This window comes from Rhinopithecus roxellana, chromosome 11, assembly GCF_007565055.1.
Source record: "Rhinopithecus roxellana isolate Shanxi Qingling chromosome 11, ASM756505v1, whole genome shotgun sequence".
NCBI lineage: Eukaryota > Metazoa > Chordata > Mammalia > Primates > Cercopithecidae > Rhinopithecus > Rhinopithecus roxellana.
Genome location: NC_044559.1, coordinates 5,169,215 through 5,183,830, shown reverse-complemented (window position 1 = coordinate 5,183,830; position 14,616 = coordinate 5,169,215). Strand labels below are relative to the sequence as shown.

Sequence of the window (14,616 nt, the reverse complement as noted above, 5' to 3'; positions counted from 1 at the left end):
ATTAGTAGAGACAGGGTTTCACCATCTTGGCCAGGCTGGTCTTGAGCTCCTGACCTCGTGATCTACCTGCCTCAGCCTCCCATAGTGCTGGATGACAGGCATGAGCCACTGCACCTGGCCAATTCAAGCCATTTTAGTAGCTTAATCTGTGAAAAGCCAGTAAGAGAAGGAATCACTATTTAATTAGGTTGTTTGAACCATTTAATTTAATTTTTATATTTATTTAAATATGGAACACAGCCCGGCTGGGTGGCTCACGCCTGTAATCATAGTACTTTAGGAGGCCAAGGCAGGAGGACCCCTTGAGCCCAGGAGTTTAAGACCAGGTTGGACAATATAGGGAAACCCCGTTTGTGGAAGAAAAAAAAAATTAAAGTAGCTGACCGTGGTAGTGCACAACTGTGGTCCCAGCTGCTCAGGAACCTGAGGTGGGAGCATAGTCTGAGCCCAGGAAGTTGAGGTTGCAGTGAACTGTGACCACATCATTGCATTCCATCCTGGATGACAGAGCAAGACTTTATCTAAAAATAAAAAAAAAAAGGAGATGATGAATGAATGGATAGGATAGGATACATGGATAAATGGAGGAGGGAAGCCCAGAGAAAGCCTTCAGCAAGGCCATCTCATCACTCTTGGTTGGGGTAGGTAGGGGATGAAGACTTCCCTGAAGTACAGCCTAGCACAAAAGATTGCAGAGATTCTCTCAGGTACAGAAAGTGGGGATGGTTTTCTAAGCCCAGGGCCTGGTTTACACAGAGACCTGGAGGTGTAAGAGAAAGTCCAGGGCACCATGAGACCACCTGGGAGTGATAAGAAAGAAGTCGTAAGTGGGATGAAGGACTAGTTCTCAGGTGGAGACGAGTCAGCCCATACCACATAGTAGTAAGTTCCTGCAGAGCGCAGAGTGAACTGCAACCTGTGCTGTTAACTTTCTAAAGGAAGCAGAACGATGTTTTCTTTTTTTTTTTTTGAGACGGAGTCTTGCTCTGTTGCCCAGGCTGGAGTGCAGTGGCTGGATCTTGACTCACTGCAAGCTCTGCCTCCTGGGTTCACGCCATTCTCCTGCCTCAGCCTCCGAGTAGCTGGGACTACAGACGCCCGCCACCACGCCCGGCTAATTTTTTGTATTTTTAGTAGAGACGGGGTTTCACCGTGTTAGCCAGGATGGTCTCCATCTCCTGACCTCATGATCCGCCCGCCTCAGCCTCCCAAAGTGCTGGGATTACAGGCGTGAGCCACCGTGCCCGGCCGTACGATGTTTTCTTAGCTCCAGCAAGCCAATACATTTCTGCCTACTAAAGAAATTAAGTGTTCCATCAGAGAGGATTGATGGACTGGGATAAATAAGAGCATTTTCATGACAAGCTACAATTAGGCACAAAAGGGGAAGCTGTATATTGGAAAACATATGCAAGAGATAAGTGTAACTGATCAAAGCTCAATGGCAGGCCGATAAGGAGCTGGAGACAGCGTAAAGCCATGGAAATAGGATGAACATTGGAGTCCATCAGGACTGGGGCTGCTCCTTATGACTTATGGGATAGAACCTTTTCAGTCAGTTTCCTCACCTTTAAAATGGGAATACTAGGCCAGGCGTGGTGGCTCATGCCTGTAATCCCAGCACTTTGGGAGGCCAAGGTGGGTGGATCACTTGAGGTCAGGAGTTCAAGACCAGGCTGGCCAATATGGTGAAACCCCGTCACTACTGAAAATACAAAAATTAGCCAGGCGTGGTGGCACGTGCCTGTAATCCCAGCTACTTGGGAGGCTGAGGCGGGAGAATTGCTTGAACCTGGGAGGCAGAGGTTGCAGCGAGCTGAGACTGTGCCACTGTACTCCAGCCTGGGTGACAGAGTGAGAGTCTGCTTTCAAAAAATAAAGAAACAGGCTGGGCACGGTGGCTCACGCCTGTAATCCCAGCACTTTGGGAGGCCGAGGCAGGCGGATCACAAGGTCAAGAGATCGAGACCATCGTGGCCAACATGGTGAAGCCCCGTTTCTACTAAAAATACAGAAAAAAATTAGCTGGGTGTGGTGGCACATGCCTGTCCTCCCAGCTACTCGGGAGGCTGAGGCAGGAGAATTGCTTGAACCCGGGTGGCGGAGGTTGCAATGAGCCGAGATCGTGCCACTGCACTCCAACCTGGTGACAGAGTGAGACTCCATCGCAAAAAATAAATAAATAAATAAATAGGGAATATTATCTCTTCACAGAGATGTCATGAGGATTAAACAAGAGACACAATGGCACTCAAATCATGGGTCCCTTCCCTCCTTGCTTCAGTTATGAAGACTTTCAAAATAAGAGCCAACATTTTTGAGTGCTTGTGCCAAATACTTCACTTACATTATCTTGTTTAATCCACTCAAAACCCCAAGAGTTCAGTACAATAATTATTCCCATTGTATACATAAGTAAGTTGAGACCTTGAGAAGTTAGGTAACTTACCCCAGGTTTGAACGTTTCTTAGTAGAGTTGGGATTTGAACTTAGCTCTTCCTTTATTCAGAGTCCAATTTTATAACCCCTATGGCACACTGGCACTCAGCAAGACGTGGTCTAAGACAATGAATGGACATACTGTCCACAAGAAGAACAGGAAATCACTTAAGAAGAAGCCAACTATAGAAGAGTTGTGGAGGAATGCGTACACCTCTCAGGAGGGATGAAGGGTTTGTAAATGGGATGGAGCTTTTCTAGAATAATCTAGAGATGTTCTACAGCCAGTGTGGTAGAACTGTAGCCCCTTTGGGCCAGAGAGGACAGCTGCCCTGGTGAAGGAGCACAGAACCTGACCCACTGTGCCTCAGCTGTGGGATGCTGGCTGGGCCCTTCACCTCTTTGAGTCTCAATTTTCTCATACACAAAACAAAACAAAAAAATAATAGTTCAATCTCTGAGGGATTTTGTGATGATCAGTCTCATTCACTGATTAACTGATTAATTGGTTAATGCGTTCATTCCCTATGTATGTTTCGGATATTGACTGTGTGTCAGTCATTGTGCTGGGAGTGCAAAGAAAGCTAAGATGTAGTCCCTGACATTGAGATACCTGTAAATAACATCATCCATGTGAAAATGCTTGGTAAATTGCAAAGCGTCATATAAATAATACTTAATAGCATTATCTCCTTGGTTGGGGGTAGGGAAGGAGGAGGAGGAGAACATGCCCCAATAAAATAGTTAAAATACTCTTTATAGTAGTAAAAACTTGTTGTCAACACAAATGCCCCATGACAGAAGAATAGCCAAGCAAAGAACATTCCATAACTCTTAAATACGTTGGACCCTCATTCTTCCAAAGTAAGCATAGCTGTTTGGAAACATGGATTGTTTTCTCTTTGGGGCTTGATCTGTTTGGTCTATTAGAGGTGACAGAAGCAGAGGAGACAATCTCCCTGCAGAATGTTGATGACAGTTCCAGAAAGTGTTTGCAAATCAAACTAGCATGAGATGGTGTCTAAGCCTGGGTCTGAACATCAGTGCAATGATTGGAAAATGGAAAACTATCAGTCATGTAACTGAGTATTTCATCTGTGAGATTACAACCAACCAATTAGATTTCACCTCCTGCCCCTGCCCACTGATTTGGGGGTTGTCTTGGCTTTGGGTCCCCACTGCCCTACTGGGTGCGTGGTCTTCACTCTGCTTTTCATTTCAGACTACATCAATCTGTTCAGCACCAAGTGTCATGGCTGCGATTTCCCTGTGGAGGCCGGCGACAAGTTTATTGAAGCCCTGGGCCACACCTGGCATGACACTTGCTTCATTTGCGCGGTATGTCTCTAGCTTGGGGCTCTGGCTTTCTGAGAAGAGGCAGGAGGGAGGAAGTGGGAACCAGATGACCACCCTCTACATCCCTTGCCATGCTAGCTTTCTGACATCCTGATCATTTTTAAAAGCTGGCAGACACCATGATGCCTCGATACATCACAGTCGAACAAAGTTTCATTCCTAATAATTATTTATAAGCCAGTGTGGCTTTGTTACTTTCCATTTTGTTAAAGACAACAGAGTGTCCCAGGGTTTGGCAAACCAGTGGCTTGTCTCGCCAGCAGTGTTGTCAGTGGGCAAGAGCAGCAGATGATGCTTGGCTTTGAGAGGGGCAGTTGACTTCCCATGGTTATATGTCACTTCAGATATGATGGAGTGACTTGAGGGTTTTCCCCTCCAAATTGTTACCCCAAACACTAGATTGGAGCTGACTAATCCTATGAAAAGCTGAGACAGGGTTTCTCTTGGTAGAACCTTTGGAAAGCAAGACTGAGTATCATTTTATTTTCCTAAGTGGTCCTTTCTTGATGCATAGCTGCCAGGAGATAAGCCCTGGATTAACTATTAATTGTGTGCTACTTATTTCTGCTGAACAGCCGGGTCACTTTTAGTATGAGATTGGCATTTTCCTTCTGAAGGTTTTGGCTTGGGGTGGGCACATGATGGTGTGCCTACAGGCATTTAGACTCTGAGGGAGAGGTAGGAAACAGTCATCCCTGAGAAAGCCCCCTAATGTCAATCTGTCATTGACTAATCTTGATTTCAGAATTTTTTTTTTTTTTTTTTTGCGATGGAGTTTCTGCTCTTGTTGCCCAGGCTGGAGTTCAGTGGAGCGATCTCGGCTTACTGCAACCTCCGCCTCCTGGGTTCAAGCAATTCTTCTGCCTCAGCCTCCTGAGTAGCTGGGATTACAGACACATACCACCATGCCTGGCTAATTTTGTGTATTTTTAGTAGAGAAGGGATTTCACCATGTTGGCCAGGCTGTTCTCAAACTCCTGACCTCAGGTGATCTACCCGCCTCAGCCTCCCAAAGTTGTGGGAATACAGGCGTGAGCCACCGCACCTGGCTGATTTGGGAAAATTAAGACACCCCTACTATTTTTTTTTTTTTTTTTTTTTTTTTTTTTGAGACGGAGTCTCGCTCTGTCGCCCAGGCTGGAGTGCAGTGGCCGGATCTCAGCTCACTGCAAGCTCTGCCTCCCGGGTTTATGCCATTCTCCTGCCTCAGCCTCCCGAGTAGCTGGGACTACAGGCGCCTGCCACCTCGCCCGGCTAGTTTTTTGTATTTTTTAGTAGAGACGGGGTTTCAGCGTTAGCCAGGATGGTCTCGATCTCCTGACCTCGTGATCCGCCCGTCTCGGCCTCCCAAAGTGCTGGGATTACAGGCTTGAGCCACCGCGCCCGGCTTCCTACTATTTTTTTTAACCAGAGTTTCTCAAGGTAAATTTTAGAAATGTATGAAATATCTGTACAGTTTTTACTTGAATAATTTTTATAGACTTATGATATAGGATGACCCTAGTCATAAAGTTTACGGCCATATGCTTTCGGTTCTACACTTTGCTTCCATACCCTGCCATCTGTGGGACGCACTGTATTCACTCTGTGTGTTGGTTTGCTAGGGCTGCCTTGACAAATTACTGCAAACTGATGGCTCAAACAACAGAAATGAACGCTTTCACAGTTCAGGAGGCCAGAAGTCCTAAATCAAGGTGCTGACAGGAGGCCATACTCTCTCTCCAAGCTTCTACTGGTTGCCAGCAATCCTTGGCATTTCTTGGCTTGCAGCTGTGTAACTCCAATTCCTGCCTCCATTATCACAAGGCTGTCTCCCCTCTGTGTGTGTGTCTTCACATGACATTCTCCTCTGAGTGTGTCTGTCTCTGTGTGGTTCTCCTCTTTTTTTTTTTTTTTTTTTTTTTTTTTTGAGACAGAGTTTCACCGTTGTTGCCCAGGCTGGGGTACAATGGCACGATCTTGGCTCACTGCAAACTCTGCCTTCTGGCATGTGAATTTTGTGGAATACAGTTCAACCCCTTAACACTCTGATTTTCCAGCTCTTTGAACAGATTCTCTAGTGATCTTTTAGGGTGTTTTAAATACATCCCCTCCAAAAAGAGACAATGGTGTAAATATACTGGCTTTGGGGTTGTCCCCTGCGGAGTTATAGCTCCCATGTGTCAGGCACAGTACAGGGCTCTCTGAACCTTACGTTCAAGCCATGGCTTGTCTAGTCCTGAGGCACTGCCTGCACATCTGGTTACCCAACTTCTGGAAGGATCCAAGAGACTTGGGGAAGGTCCAGGAAGACAGTGGCACAGAAGGCCTGTTTTCCACAGGCAGGCTGATGAGAGGTCTGTGTCACATGCAGAGGGAATCATGGCAAAGGTGAGTGTGGGTCTGCTCCTGCAAGCCTCGCAATTTCAGCTGAGTCACAACAGCAAAAGTCCAAGAGAGAGACCAAAAGAAGCTGTAAAGCTTGGGGTGGCTCAGGCTGATATTACAAATAAGTTCCAGAGAGTGAAGTCCAGCCTGTGAGAGGCCCATAGCACTGCCCTTTGGAGGATCAGCATGGAGATCGTTAGGTCTCCCTCCAAACCAGCCTGCATGGTACTCACTGCCCTGTCAACATATAGCGAAGTGGAACCTGGTTCTTTTTTTTTTTTTTTTTTTTTTTTGTGAGACAGAGTCTTGCTCTGTGGCTCAGGCTAGAGTGCAGTGGCACGATCTCAGCTCACTGCTACCTCCGCCTCCCAGGTTCAAGCAATTCTCTGCCTCAGCCTCCTGAGTAGCTGGGATTACAGGCGCCCGCCACCAGGCCTGACTAATTTTTATATTTTTAGTAGAGATGGGGTTTCACCATCTTGGCCAGGCTGGTCTTATAAGCCACCCACCTCGGCCTCCCAAAGTGCTGGGATTACAGGCGTGAGCCACCGCACCCAGCTGGAATGTAGTTTTAACATTGGGAAGAAATCTTTTGATTGGAAAACTTTGAGGGACTTGAGGGATTTTTTTTGTTTTTTTTTTTTTTTTTTTTTTTTGGTCCTCTTTCTATCACTTCATATTTCCAAATCACTTTTGATGAGCATGTATTTTCCTGTAACTTCCAAAAACTTGGTAAGAGAAAGATCTGGAGTAGCTCTCCCAGCTGATGTGCTGTTTTCTCATCAGTGAGATCTCAGACAGCACATTTTTAGACTAACTCAGTTTACCAAATATTCCTGGCATTTGGGGAGTACAAGAGTGTCCCAGAACAAGTCTCTACCTTGACGGAATCTAGAATCTTGAAAGGCGAGCAAAGCAACAGATGTGAGCAATTCAAAAGTAGAACAGGACAGTACCCCTCAAGTCCAAAGCATATAAAGTGAAGGCTGGGAGCCTGAGAAGTGCAGTGTGAGTCAAGGTGAAAGTTAAGCTTCTGTCTGGCATTGACACTTGAGTTCCAATGGAAAGGGCCTGATCTTAGTGGAGGAAAAATGTCTTACCAATCCCTCTTTTGCTCTAAGTCTTGCCCTTCCCTACTGGTGTGGGTATCAGGAGGGGATAGGCACTGGTATAACTTTTGTAGGCAGTCCTAGGGGCTGCTGCAGCTGGCCTAGTTTATTACCCTAACTCCGCTGGGACCTGCGGTCAGCACTGTTCATGGTCACCACCCCTTTATAGCCAGGCCCTGATGTCACCCAGCCACAGAGCCTGGGGGTTGGACCATCCCTGTTGTCCCCTATGCTGGGTGGGCAGGAGGCCTCCTCCACCATGAAGCACCTTGCATCAAGAAGAGAGTGGGCACAACTCCCTATGATGGTTCCCACCCTCAGCTCCATCTCACCTATGATCCATATTTGAGGTTCTGTCCCTTTCTCATTTATTGGTCTTCAGTCCCTGGACACCTTCTCTCCCCAGCCTGACTCATCCCGAAGTTCTCACAAGCAACCAGCACTGTCCCAGACCAGGCAGGGTCTCCCAGCCACAGATGCAGTCATTGACAGGCTGACTCACTCCAGAGCTGCCTTTCTGTCTTCCCTAAAGCCCATTCTCACCAGTTAGATCTTGGGTGTCCATCTTTTTGCATTAGTCTTTAACACGAGCCTGGTTATACTCAGCATCACTGCATCCACCTGGGATGTTTTCAAACACTTTTGCAGCTCATTGGCTCCCAGGACCCACTGGAAGCCCTGTGTAATCCTAGGTATAAGGTCCCCAACTGGACCATCAGAGCCTTGCACATGGGGCCAGCGTGGTGACCTTTTCCTTTCCAACTCTCTTGGACTGGATACATGCACATTGCTCCAAGCTCAACTCTGGAGGGTGATTTCTATTTCCTTGGGGGATACCCACCCGTATGTGGGGACTCCACCTGCAGTCCTCCTGATGTCAGTGTCCTGGAGATGGCTCCCAATTCTGCCCCCCAGCAGGGATCTTCACTGCCCTCTCCTAGGCTGGGACCCATGCCAGCAAATATGACTTCCTGGCAGACTCTGACATACTGGCTTATTGCCAACCCAGGGCCTAGCTTACATACTAGTAGTCTGACAAACTCAGAGGGCTACCTCTGTACAAACCCATGAACCCAGAACAATTTCAAGTAAACACAGCCCCTTTCTGCTATGGGGTAGGGGAAAAATTAACATAGAACTGGAGTCTTACAGACCTGGACAGAGATTCTCAGCCCTACAACTTACTAGGTCTGCGACTTAAGAAAGATATAGGCGCCCTCTGAGTTCCAGTTTTTTCATTTGTGAAATGGGAGAAAGGCATACCTACCTTGTAAGGTTTTCATGAGAATTAAATGAGCTGCTGTATATAGAGTGTTTGGCATCCTGCTTGGTCCGTGGTAGCCCCCACAAATATTAGTTCTCTTCCTCAGACTATACTCTATGTTGTCATCATGGGGATATAGAATTTCATCTCTTGGGCTGGGCACGGTGGCTTACGCCTGTAATCCCGGCACTTTGGGAGGCCGAGGCAGGTGGATTGCTTGAGGTCAGGAGCTCGAGACCAGCCTGGCCAACATGGTGAAACCCTATCTCTACTAAACTACAAAAAAAAAAAAAAATTAGCTGGATGTGGTGGTGGGTGCCTGTAATCCCAGCTACTAGGGAGGCTGAGGCAGGAGAATTGCTTGAACCTGGGAGGTGGAGGTTGCAGTGAGCCAAGATCACACCATTGTACTCCAGCCTGGGTAACAGAGTAAGACTCCATCTCAGAAAAAAAAAAAAAAAGAAAACAAAAAAGAATTTCATCTCTTTTGTTTTTTGTATATTTTTCTGCATACTTTTCCATATCTTCTTTTTTTTTTGAGACAGAGTCTCACTCTGTCGTCCAGACTGGGGTACGGTGGTGCAATCTTGGCTCACTGCAACCTCGGACTCCCAGGTTCAAGCGATTCTCCTGCCTCAGCCTCCTGAGTAGCTGGGATTACCAGTGCGCACCACCACACCCGGCTAATTTTGTATTTTTAGTAGAGATGAGGTTTCACCATGTTGGTTACGCTGATCACAAACTCCTGATCTTGTGGTCCTCCTGCCTCGGTCTCCCAAAGTGCTGGGATTACAGGCATGAGCCACCGTGCCTGGCCCATATCTATCTTTTTAAATGATGGCATTCCATTGGAAAAATACACCTTGAAAATTTACTGAATCATCTCCCTATTGAGAGAAATTTTAGTACTTTTCAGTTTCTAGTTAAGCACAGGTTACTTTCTTGTTCTGCAGAGTTGGTTCCACAGGATAAATTCTCTAGCGTGGCATTACTGGGTTATAGGGTAGGCACATCTCAGTGGTTCTTGTTCAACATGGCCAGATTCCCTATGGAGCACTGAGCTCACTCATGTGTCTCTAGCAGTGCACCAGTAGGCCTTGTTCCTTTTTGGCATTGCTGATTTTTGATGGAATGCTTTGTGTGTGTGTTTTTTTAAGCTTTTTGGCTAGAGGCATGTTAGGTTAAAGGTGACAAGCCATTGAGGTTTTTTTGTTTTATTTGTCTTGCTAGATTAATAGGTGTCTAGTGGTATCTCAGGGCAGTTTTTCTTATAATTTTTTTTAACTAATCTTCTTTTTTTTTTTTTTTGGTAGAGACAGAGGCTCACTATATTGCCCAGGCTGGTCTCAAACGCCTGGCCTCAAAAAATCCTCCTGCCTCAGCCTCCCAAAGCATAGGGATTATAGGCATGAGCTACTGCGCCTGGCATCAGGGCAGTTTTAATTTGCTTTTTCTTTAATTATTAGTGAGTACAATCTTCTCTGATGTGTTTGTTAGTTTACTATTTTCTTTAGATGTGAATCCTCTCTGTGGTATATTGACTTGTGAACTTGTATTGACTCTTTATACATTTTGGATAGCATGAATTGGTCAGCTTCATAGTGTATATTTTCTCTATTCCATTAAATTTAATTAATTTCATTTGATTTTATTCTGTGTTCTTCAGGAATCTTAGTTTGTATATAGTCCAACTCATGTACTCTGCTTCTGTCGTTAAGAATTCATAGTGGGAGAAATAGGCTGTTGCCTTTTCTCTGCAATGCATGGGGCAAGGCTTTTTCTTTGTCTGTTTGTCTTTGTTTGTTTGTTTGTTTTAGACAGAGTCTTACTCTGTTGGCCAGGCTGGAGTGCAGTGGCACAATCACAGCTCACTGCAACCTCTCTCTCCCAGGTTCAAGAGATTCTTCTGCCTCAACCTCCCGAGTAGCTGGGATTACAGGCGCATGCCAACGTGCCCCTGGCTAATTTTTGTATTTTGTATTTAGTAGAGATGGAGTTTCGCCATGTTGGCCAGGCTGGTCTCGGACTCCTGACCTCAAGTGATCTGCCTGCCTTGGCCTCCCAAAGTGCTAGGATTACAGGACTGAGCCACTGCACCTGGCCAGGGCTTTTTCTTAAAAGAGCGATTGAAATCTGCTCATGTTCCCCACCCCGTGGGTCTCATGCAGGTCTGTTCTCTGTTCCAGGTCTGCCATGTGAATCTGGAGGGGCAGCCGTTCTACTCCAAGAAGGATAGACCCCTGTGCAAGAAGCACGCACACACCATCAACTTGTAGGCGGCTGAGGCCGCCTGTGCTGATGAGGCCCGGAGCTGCTCCTGCTGCTGGCAACAAAGGATTCGGGAGGCTGATGTTTCTTCTGAGGGGAACGGGGAGAGAGAGGAAGCAACTGAGCCCTTTGGAAGTATAATTTTAGGTTTTTTCTTCTGTACACAAATCGTGTATTTGCATAGTTCAGACTAGGAGCCAAATGAAGACTCAAAACCAAGCTAGTTATTAATCTAAGACTGGAATTGTACTTCAGACATTTAGAGCAGAATTCCAAGAACTCAAAAGTGAAAAGCAACAAACAGCTTTCCCAAAGCGATATACTTCCTGCGGTCACCAGAGGAGGACAGAGCTCAGAGCAGCTGTGGAGAATCTGAAGCATTCTGTGGAGTTCTTAAGCGCTCCCCTGGCAAACAAATTGAAGTGCCAAACAGCACTCACTGCAGGGTATTTTTAGAGTCATAGCTGAGAGCTTGTTAGCTAAGACCCATTGGGCTTTCCTCACCAAAAAAGGAAGTGTTATTCCATTACTAGCGTCATGGAGCTACCTCTGCGCATCAGACTTCAGACCTTGAACAAACTTGAAACATTCTAATGGGAGCCCGGACGTCCAAAGAGATGTCTTCTGGGAGCCACTGGGCAATTGCCAGGGCTCCAGGAAGGGCTCTGGCTCAGGTTGCAGACAGCTGAGAAAAGATGGCCCTGTCAGCCACCCTCTCTCAGTCTGAAACATCCAATGTCCCCAGAAGGCTTAGCTCCTTTTTGAATTGTAATGGGAAAGTAGAATTGGGTCTTTCCAGTTTTGCCCTGTGGTGTGTGAGAGATTTTTTAAAGGCTCTGGGTTGTCTTTGGCCTTTGTTTAGCTTTAAGGGTTCGTTAGCATGAGTGTCCAGTCACGTGCATGAATTTCACCCCAACCTGTGACTGCTCATTTACGATGTCTCCCCCAGTACCCTCCATCTCAAATAGGCTTGGTGGCCTGTGGAAAAGAAGAGAGACAGAGAGACAGTGTCTGAAACAGGATGGCAGAATAGGCTCACATGCCCAAACTCTGGGTGAGGAAGAGGAAACTTACTTTCTGCCACCCTCAGTAAGAACACACGAGGAGGCAGGACCTCCCACCTTCAGGTCTGCACCATCCATTTCAAATGTTCCTTAAAATGCAGCACACTGAGTTTGTACAATTGTGTTAGCTGCTGGAAGGAACAGATGCACTGATATATATGCATTTGCTGTTTTGGCCAATATTTTGAAAATGTATGAGCTGAGTTGATCTAGCTATTATTTAAGTATTTATTGAAGTAGAGGGGCCTTCAAACTACTTTATGATACTAGTGATAGTTTGAATTAGGTAAGCATCTTAAAGCTGTTTGGTGATAAATAAGGCAGTTTAGATTCTGTGGTTGGAAATAGTGTAGTCACTTTCCTCTTTAGGAAGCCCTGTTAATATACTCATCGAAAACATGGCATTGAAGCAGGCAGTTTGCGTGAATGTTTCTCACTTGAGCACGCTATTTAGGCTCTCTTCCAACTCACTCTATTCTGCTCTTACTCCTGTTTTGGATTTTTCTCTTTGCACGTTTGAAATATTTTATGGGAATGTATTAGAACTCTTTTCTTCTAAGGACTGAGACTTCCAGGGGACGGCCATCTTACTTGAGTGTCTCCTCTCCATTAGGGAGAAGGAAGCAGCTAGCTGTGTCCCTAGCTGCAGGAAGCCCCTGTTTTTTTCCAAGCACGAAGCCACCAATCTCCCCCAGGGAGCACCAGGGAGGGACATGGATGTGCTCCTGCCACAGGGCCCTTCCTACCTTTGGATCTGCGAGAAGGTGAATACAAAGCAGCAGGCAGAGTAAAATCTGCTGGGACTGCCTGGAGATTTGTCAGGAGTTGCAGACAAATACCTTGGAGCATTCTGTTATTTTTGGAAAGTTCAAATATGTCAGGACAGAGAGGTTGCTGACTGTACTGACAGGCTCTAAGTCGTTTTCTCCAAAAACTACCTATTCAATTGTCAGGGACTGGTCTTGAGGAAAGAAAGAAAGAAAAAAAACGTTCCCTAGAATTCAGTTTCCAAAATCTCTTTTTAAAGGTTTTACACACACACGCACACACACACATACACGATCATTAAAAAGTATATGATCATTAAGAAGAAAAGTGAAATATCTCAAAGGATGGTTTCACCACAGTCCTTTATTGAATCAATTTTTCTACATTTCAGAGCAAGTATAGATTCTGAGGAACTCTTATTTGCCAAAAAAAACAAAACTAGCAAAAAAAAAAAAAAAAAAAAAAAAACCAACACTTAAAATGTAGCAGGAAAAGAAGGTAGTTTTGAGTGTGGTTCACTCAGTGTCTGTGAGTCTGTTGTAGTGTCAGGCTGTGTCTAGCTCAAGTTTACATTGTGGATGTCCTACAACACCAAACAAAATTTTTCATAATCCATGGTGGGGAGCACACTTTGGAGCTACAGTTCTTGTCTCCTCATTGTTGACATTAATTTAACATTTATAGGCCAGGCGCAGTGGCTCATGCCTGTTATCCCAGCACTTTGGGAGGCTGAGGCAGGTGGATCACCTGAGGTCAGGAGTTTGAAACCAGTCTGGCCAATATGGTGAAACCCCATCTCTACTAAAGATACACAAAATTAGCCGGGTGTGGTGGCGGGCGCCTGTAGTCCCAGCTACTTGGGAGGCTGAGGCAGGAGAATCTCCTGAATCCTGGAGGCGGAGGTTGCAGTGAGCCGAGATCATGCCATTGCATTCTAGCCTGGGCAACAAGAGTGAAACTCCGTCTCAAAAAAAAAAAAAAAAAAAAAAAAAGATAAATACAACTTTTTGCAATGGAGTGACATATCTGCAGCTTATATCTGCAGTGTTTGTGTTAGGAACCTAGCTTTTATAATGTTAACTTTTTAACTCAGTATTCTGGCTTTGGGATTTTTTGTTTTGTTTTGGGTAAGATTTCAGAAGTGGAATGTAGCCTGTTAAAGGTGTGCACAAAAATATTTTGCATGTTTTCTTTTTCTCCTGTGTGAATTCTACTTTTTAGCAAAAATAAAAGCCCCCCAAAGGATGTGCAAATACAGATTTTTCTGTGTAAAGTTTTTCATGTCACATCAGAAGTAGCTTACTTCTATATGGCCACAAATAAAAGTTGGAGACAAAACAAAACATTCTATGGGAAGAAACACAACTTACTTGCCCTGATGCTTAATAGCAGTGTAATTACTGTGTTTAAACCGACAAGGATATGTGAATAACATGAATGTTCTGCATACAAAGGGAATTACCAGGCAAATAAACTAAAAACCTCGTCTCCCATTAGATTTTCATAAAGGTTTGTTTGCTTAGCTACTTGGTGGTCAAATATTTCCAAATAATTTATTTCTGTTCTACTCTCAATGGCTTCATTTCTAGAAAAGTTGCCATATTTCCTCTTACATCATTTGTTTTCAAATAAGTTCAGAGTAAAATCCTCTCATAGCATTTTTTTTTTCTTTTTAATAATGAAGATCCTTCTGAGGGTACTATGTTTAACAAAATCAAACTCATTCTTTTTCAAGGTATTCTGTTTCTAGGAATTACTGAAAAGTAAAGGGAAGTTGTACATACCGTATTTGATTTTTAGCACCTGAATCAGACTTTGAAAGAGCTGTGCAATTACAAACAGAAATCGCATCTCATCATTTTAGTACTTCTTAAAGCTATAAGAATTTTAAAAATAGATGATGGAGAAGAAAAGGCTGCTAGACTCATAGAATTTAAAGGAATCTAGGAGATCACCTAGGCATTTTTCCAGATGCAGGAAC

At 45.0% G+C, this 14,616-nt stretch overlaps 1 protein-coding gene across 3 annotated transcripts in view; it reads left to right on the top strand.

Annotated features, from left to right (window-relative positions):
• Positions 1-13,892, top strand: part of LDB3 (LIM domain binding 3) — a 70,300-nt gene extending 56,408 nt beyond the window's left edge. For all 3 annotated transcript variants that reach the window (XM_010380485.2, XM_030940606.1, XM_010380484.2), the window contains 2 exons: positions 3,662-3,777; positions 10,722-13,892. In XM_010380485.2, the coding sequence (XP_010378787.1) occupies positions 3,662-3,777; positions 10,722-10,811 (206 nt within the window). In that variant the 3' untranslated portion in view covers positions 10,812-13,892. The remainder of the gene's footprint in view (positions 1-3,661; positions 3,778-10,721) is intronic.
• The last annotated feature ends 724 nt before the right edge of the window (positions 13,893-14,616 follow it).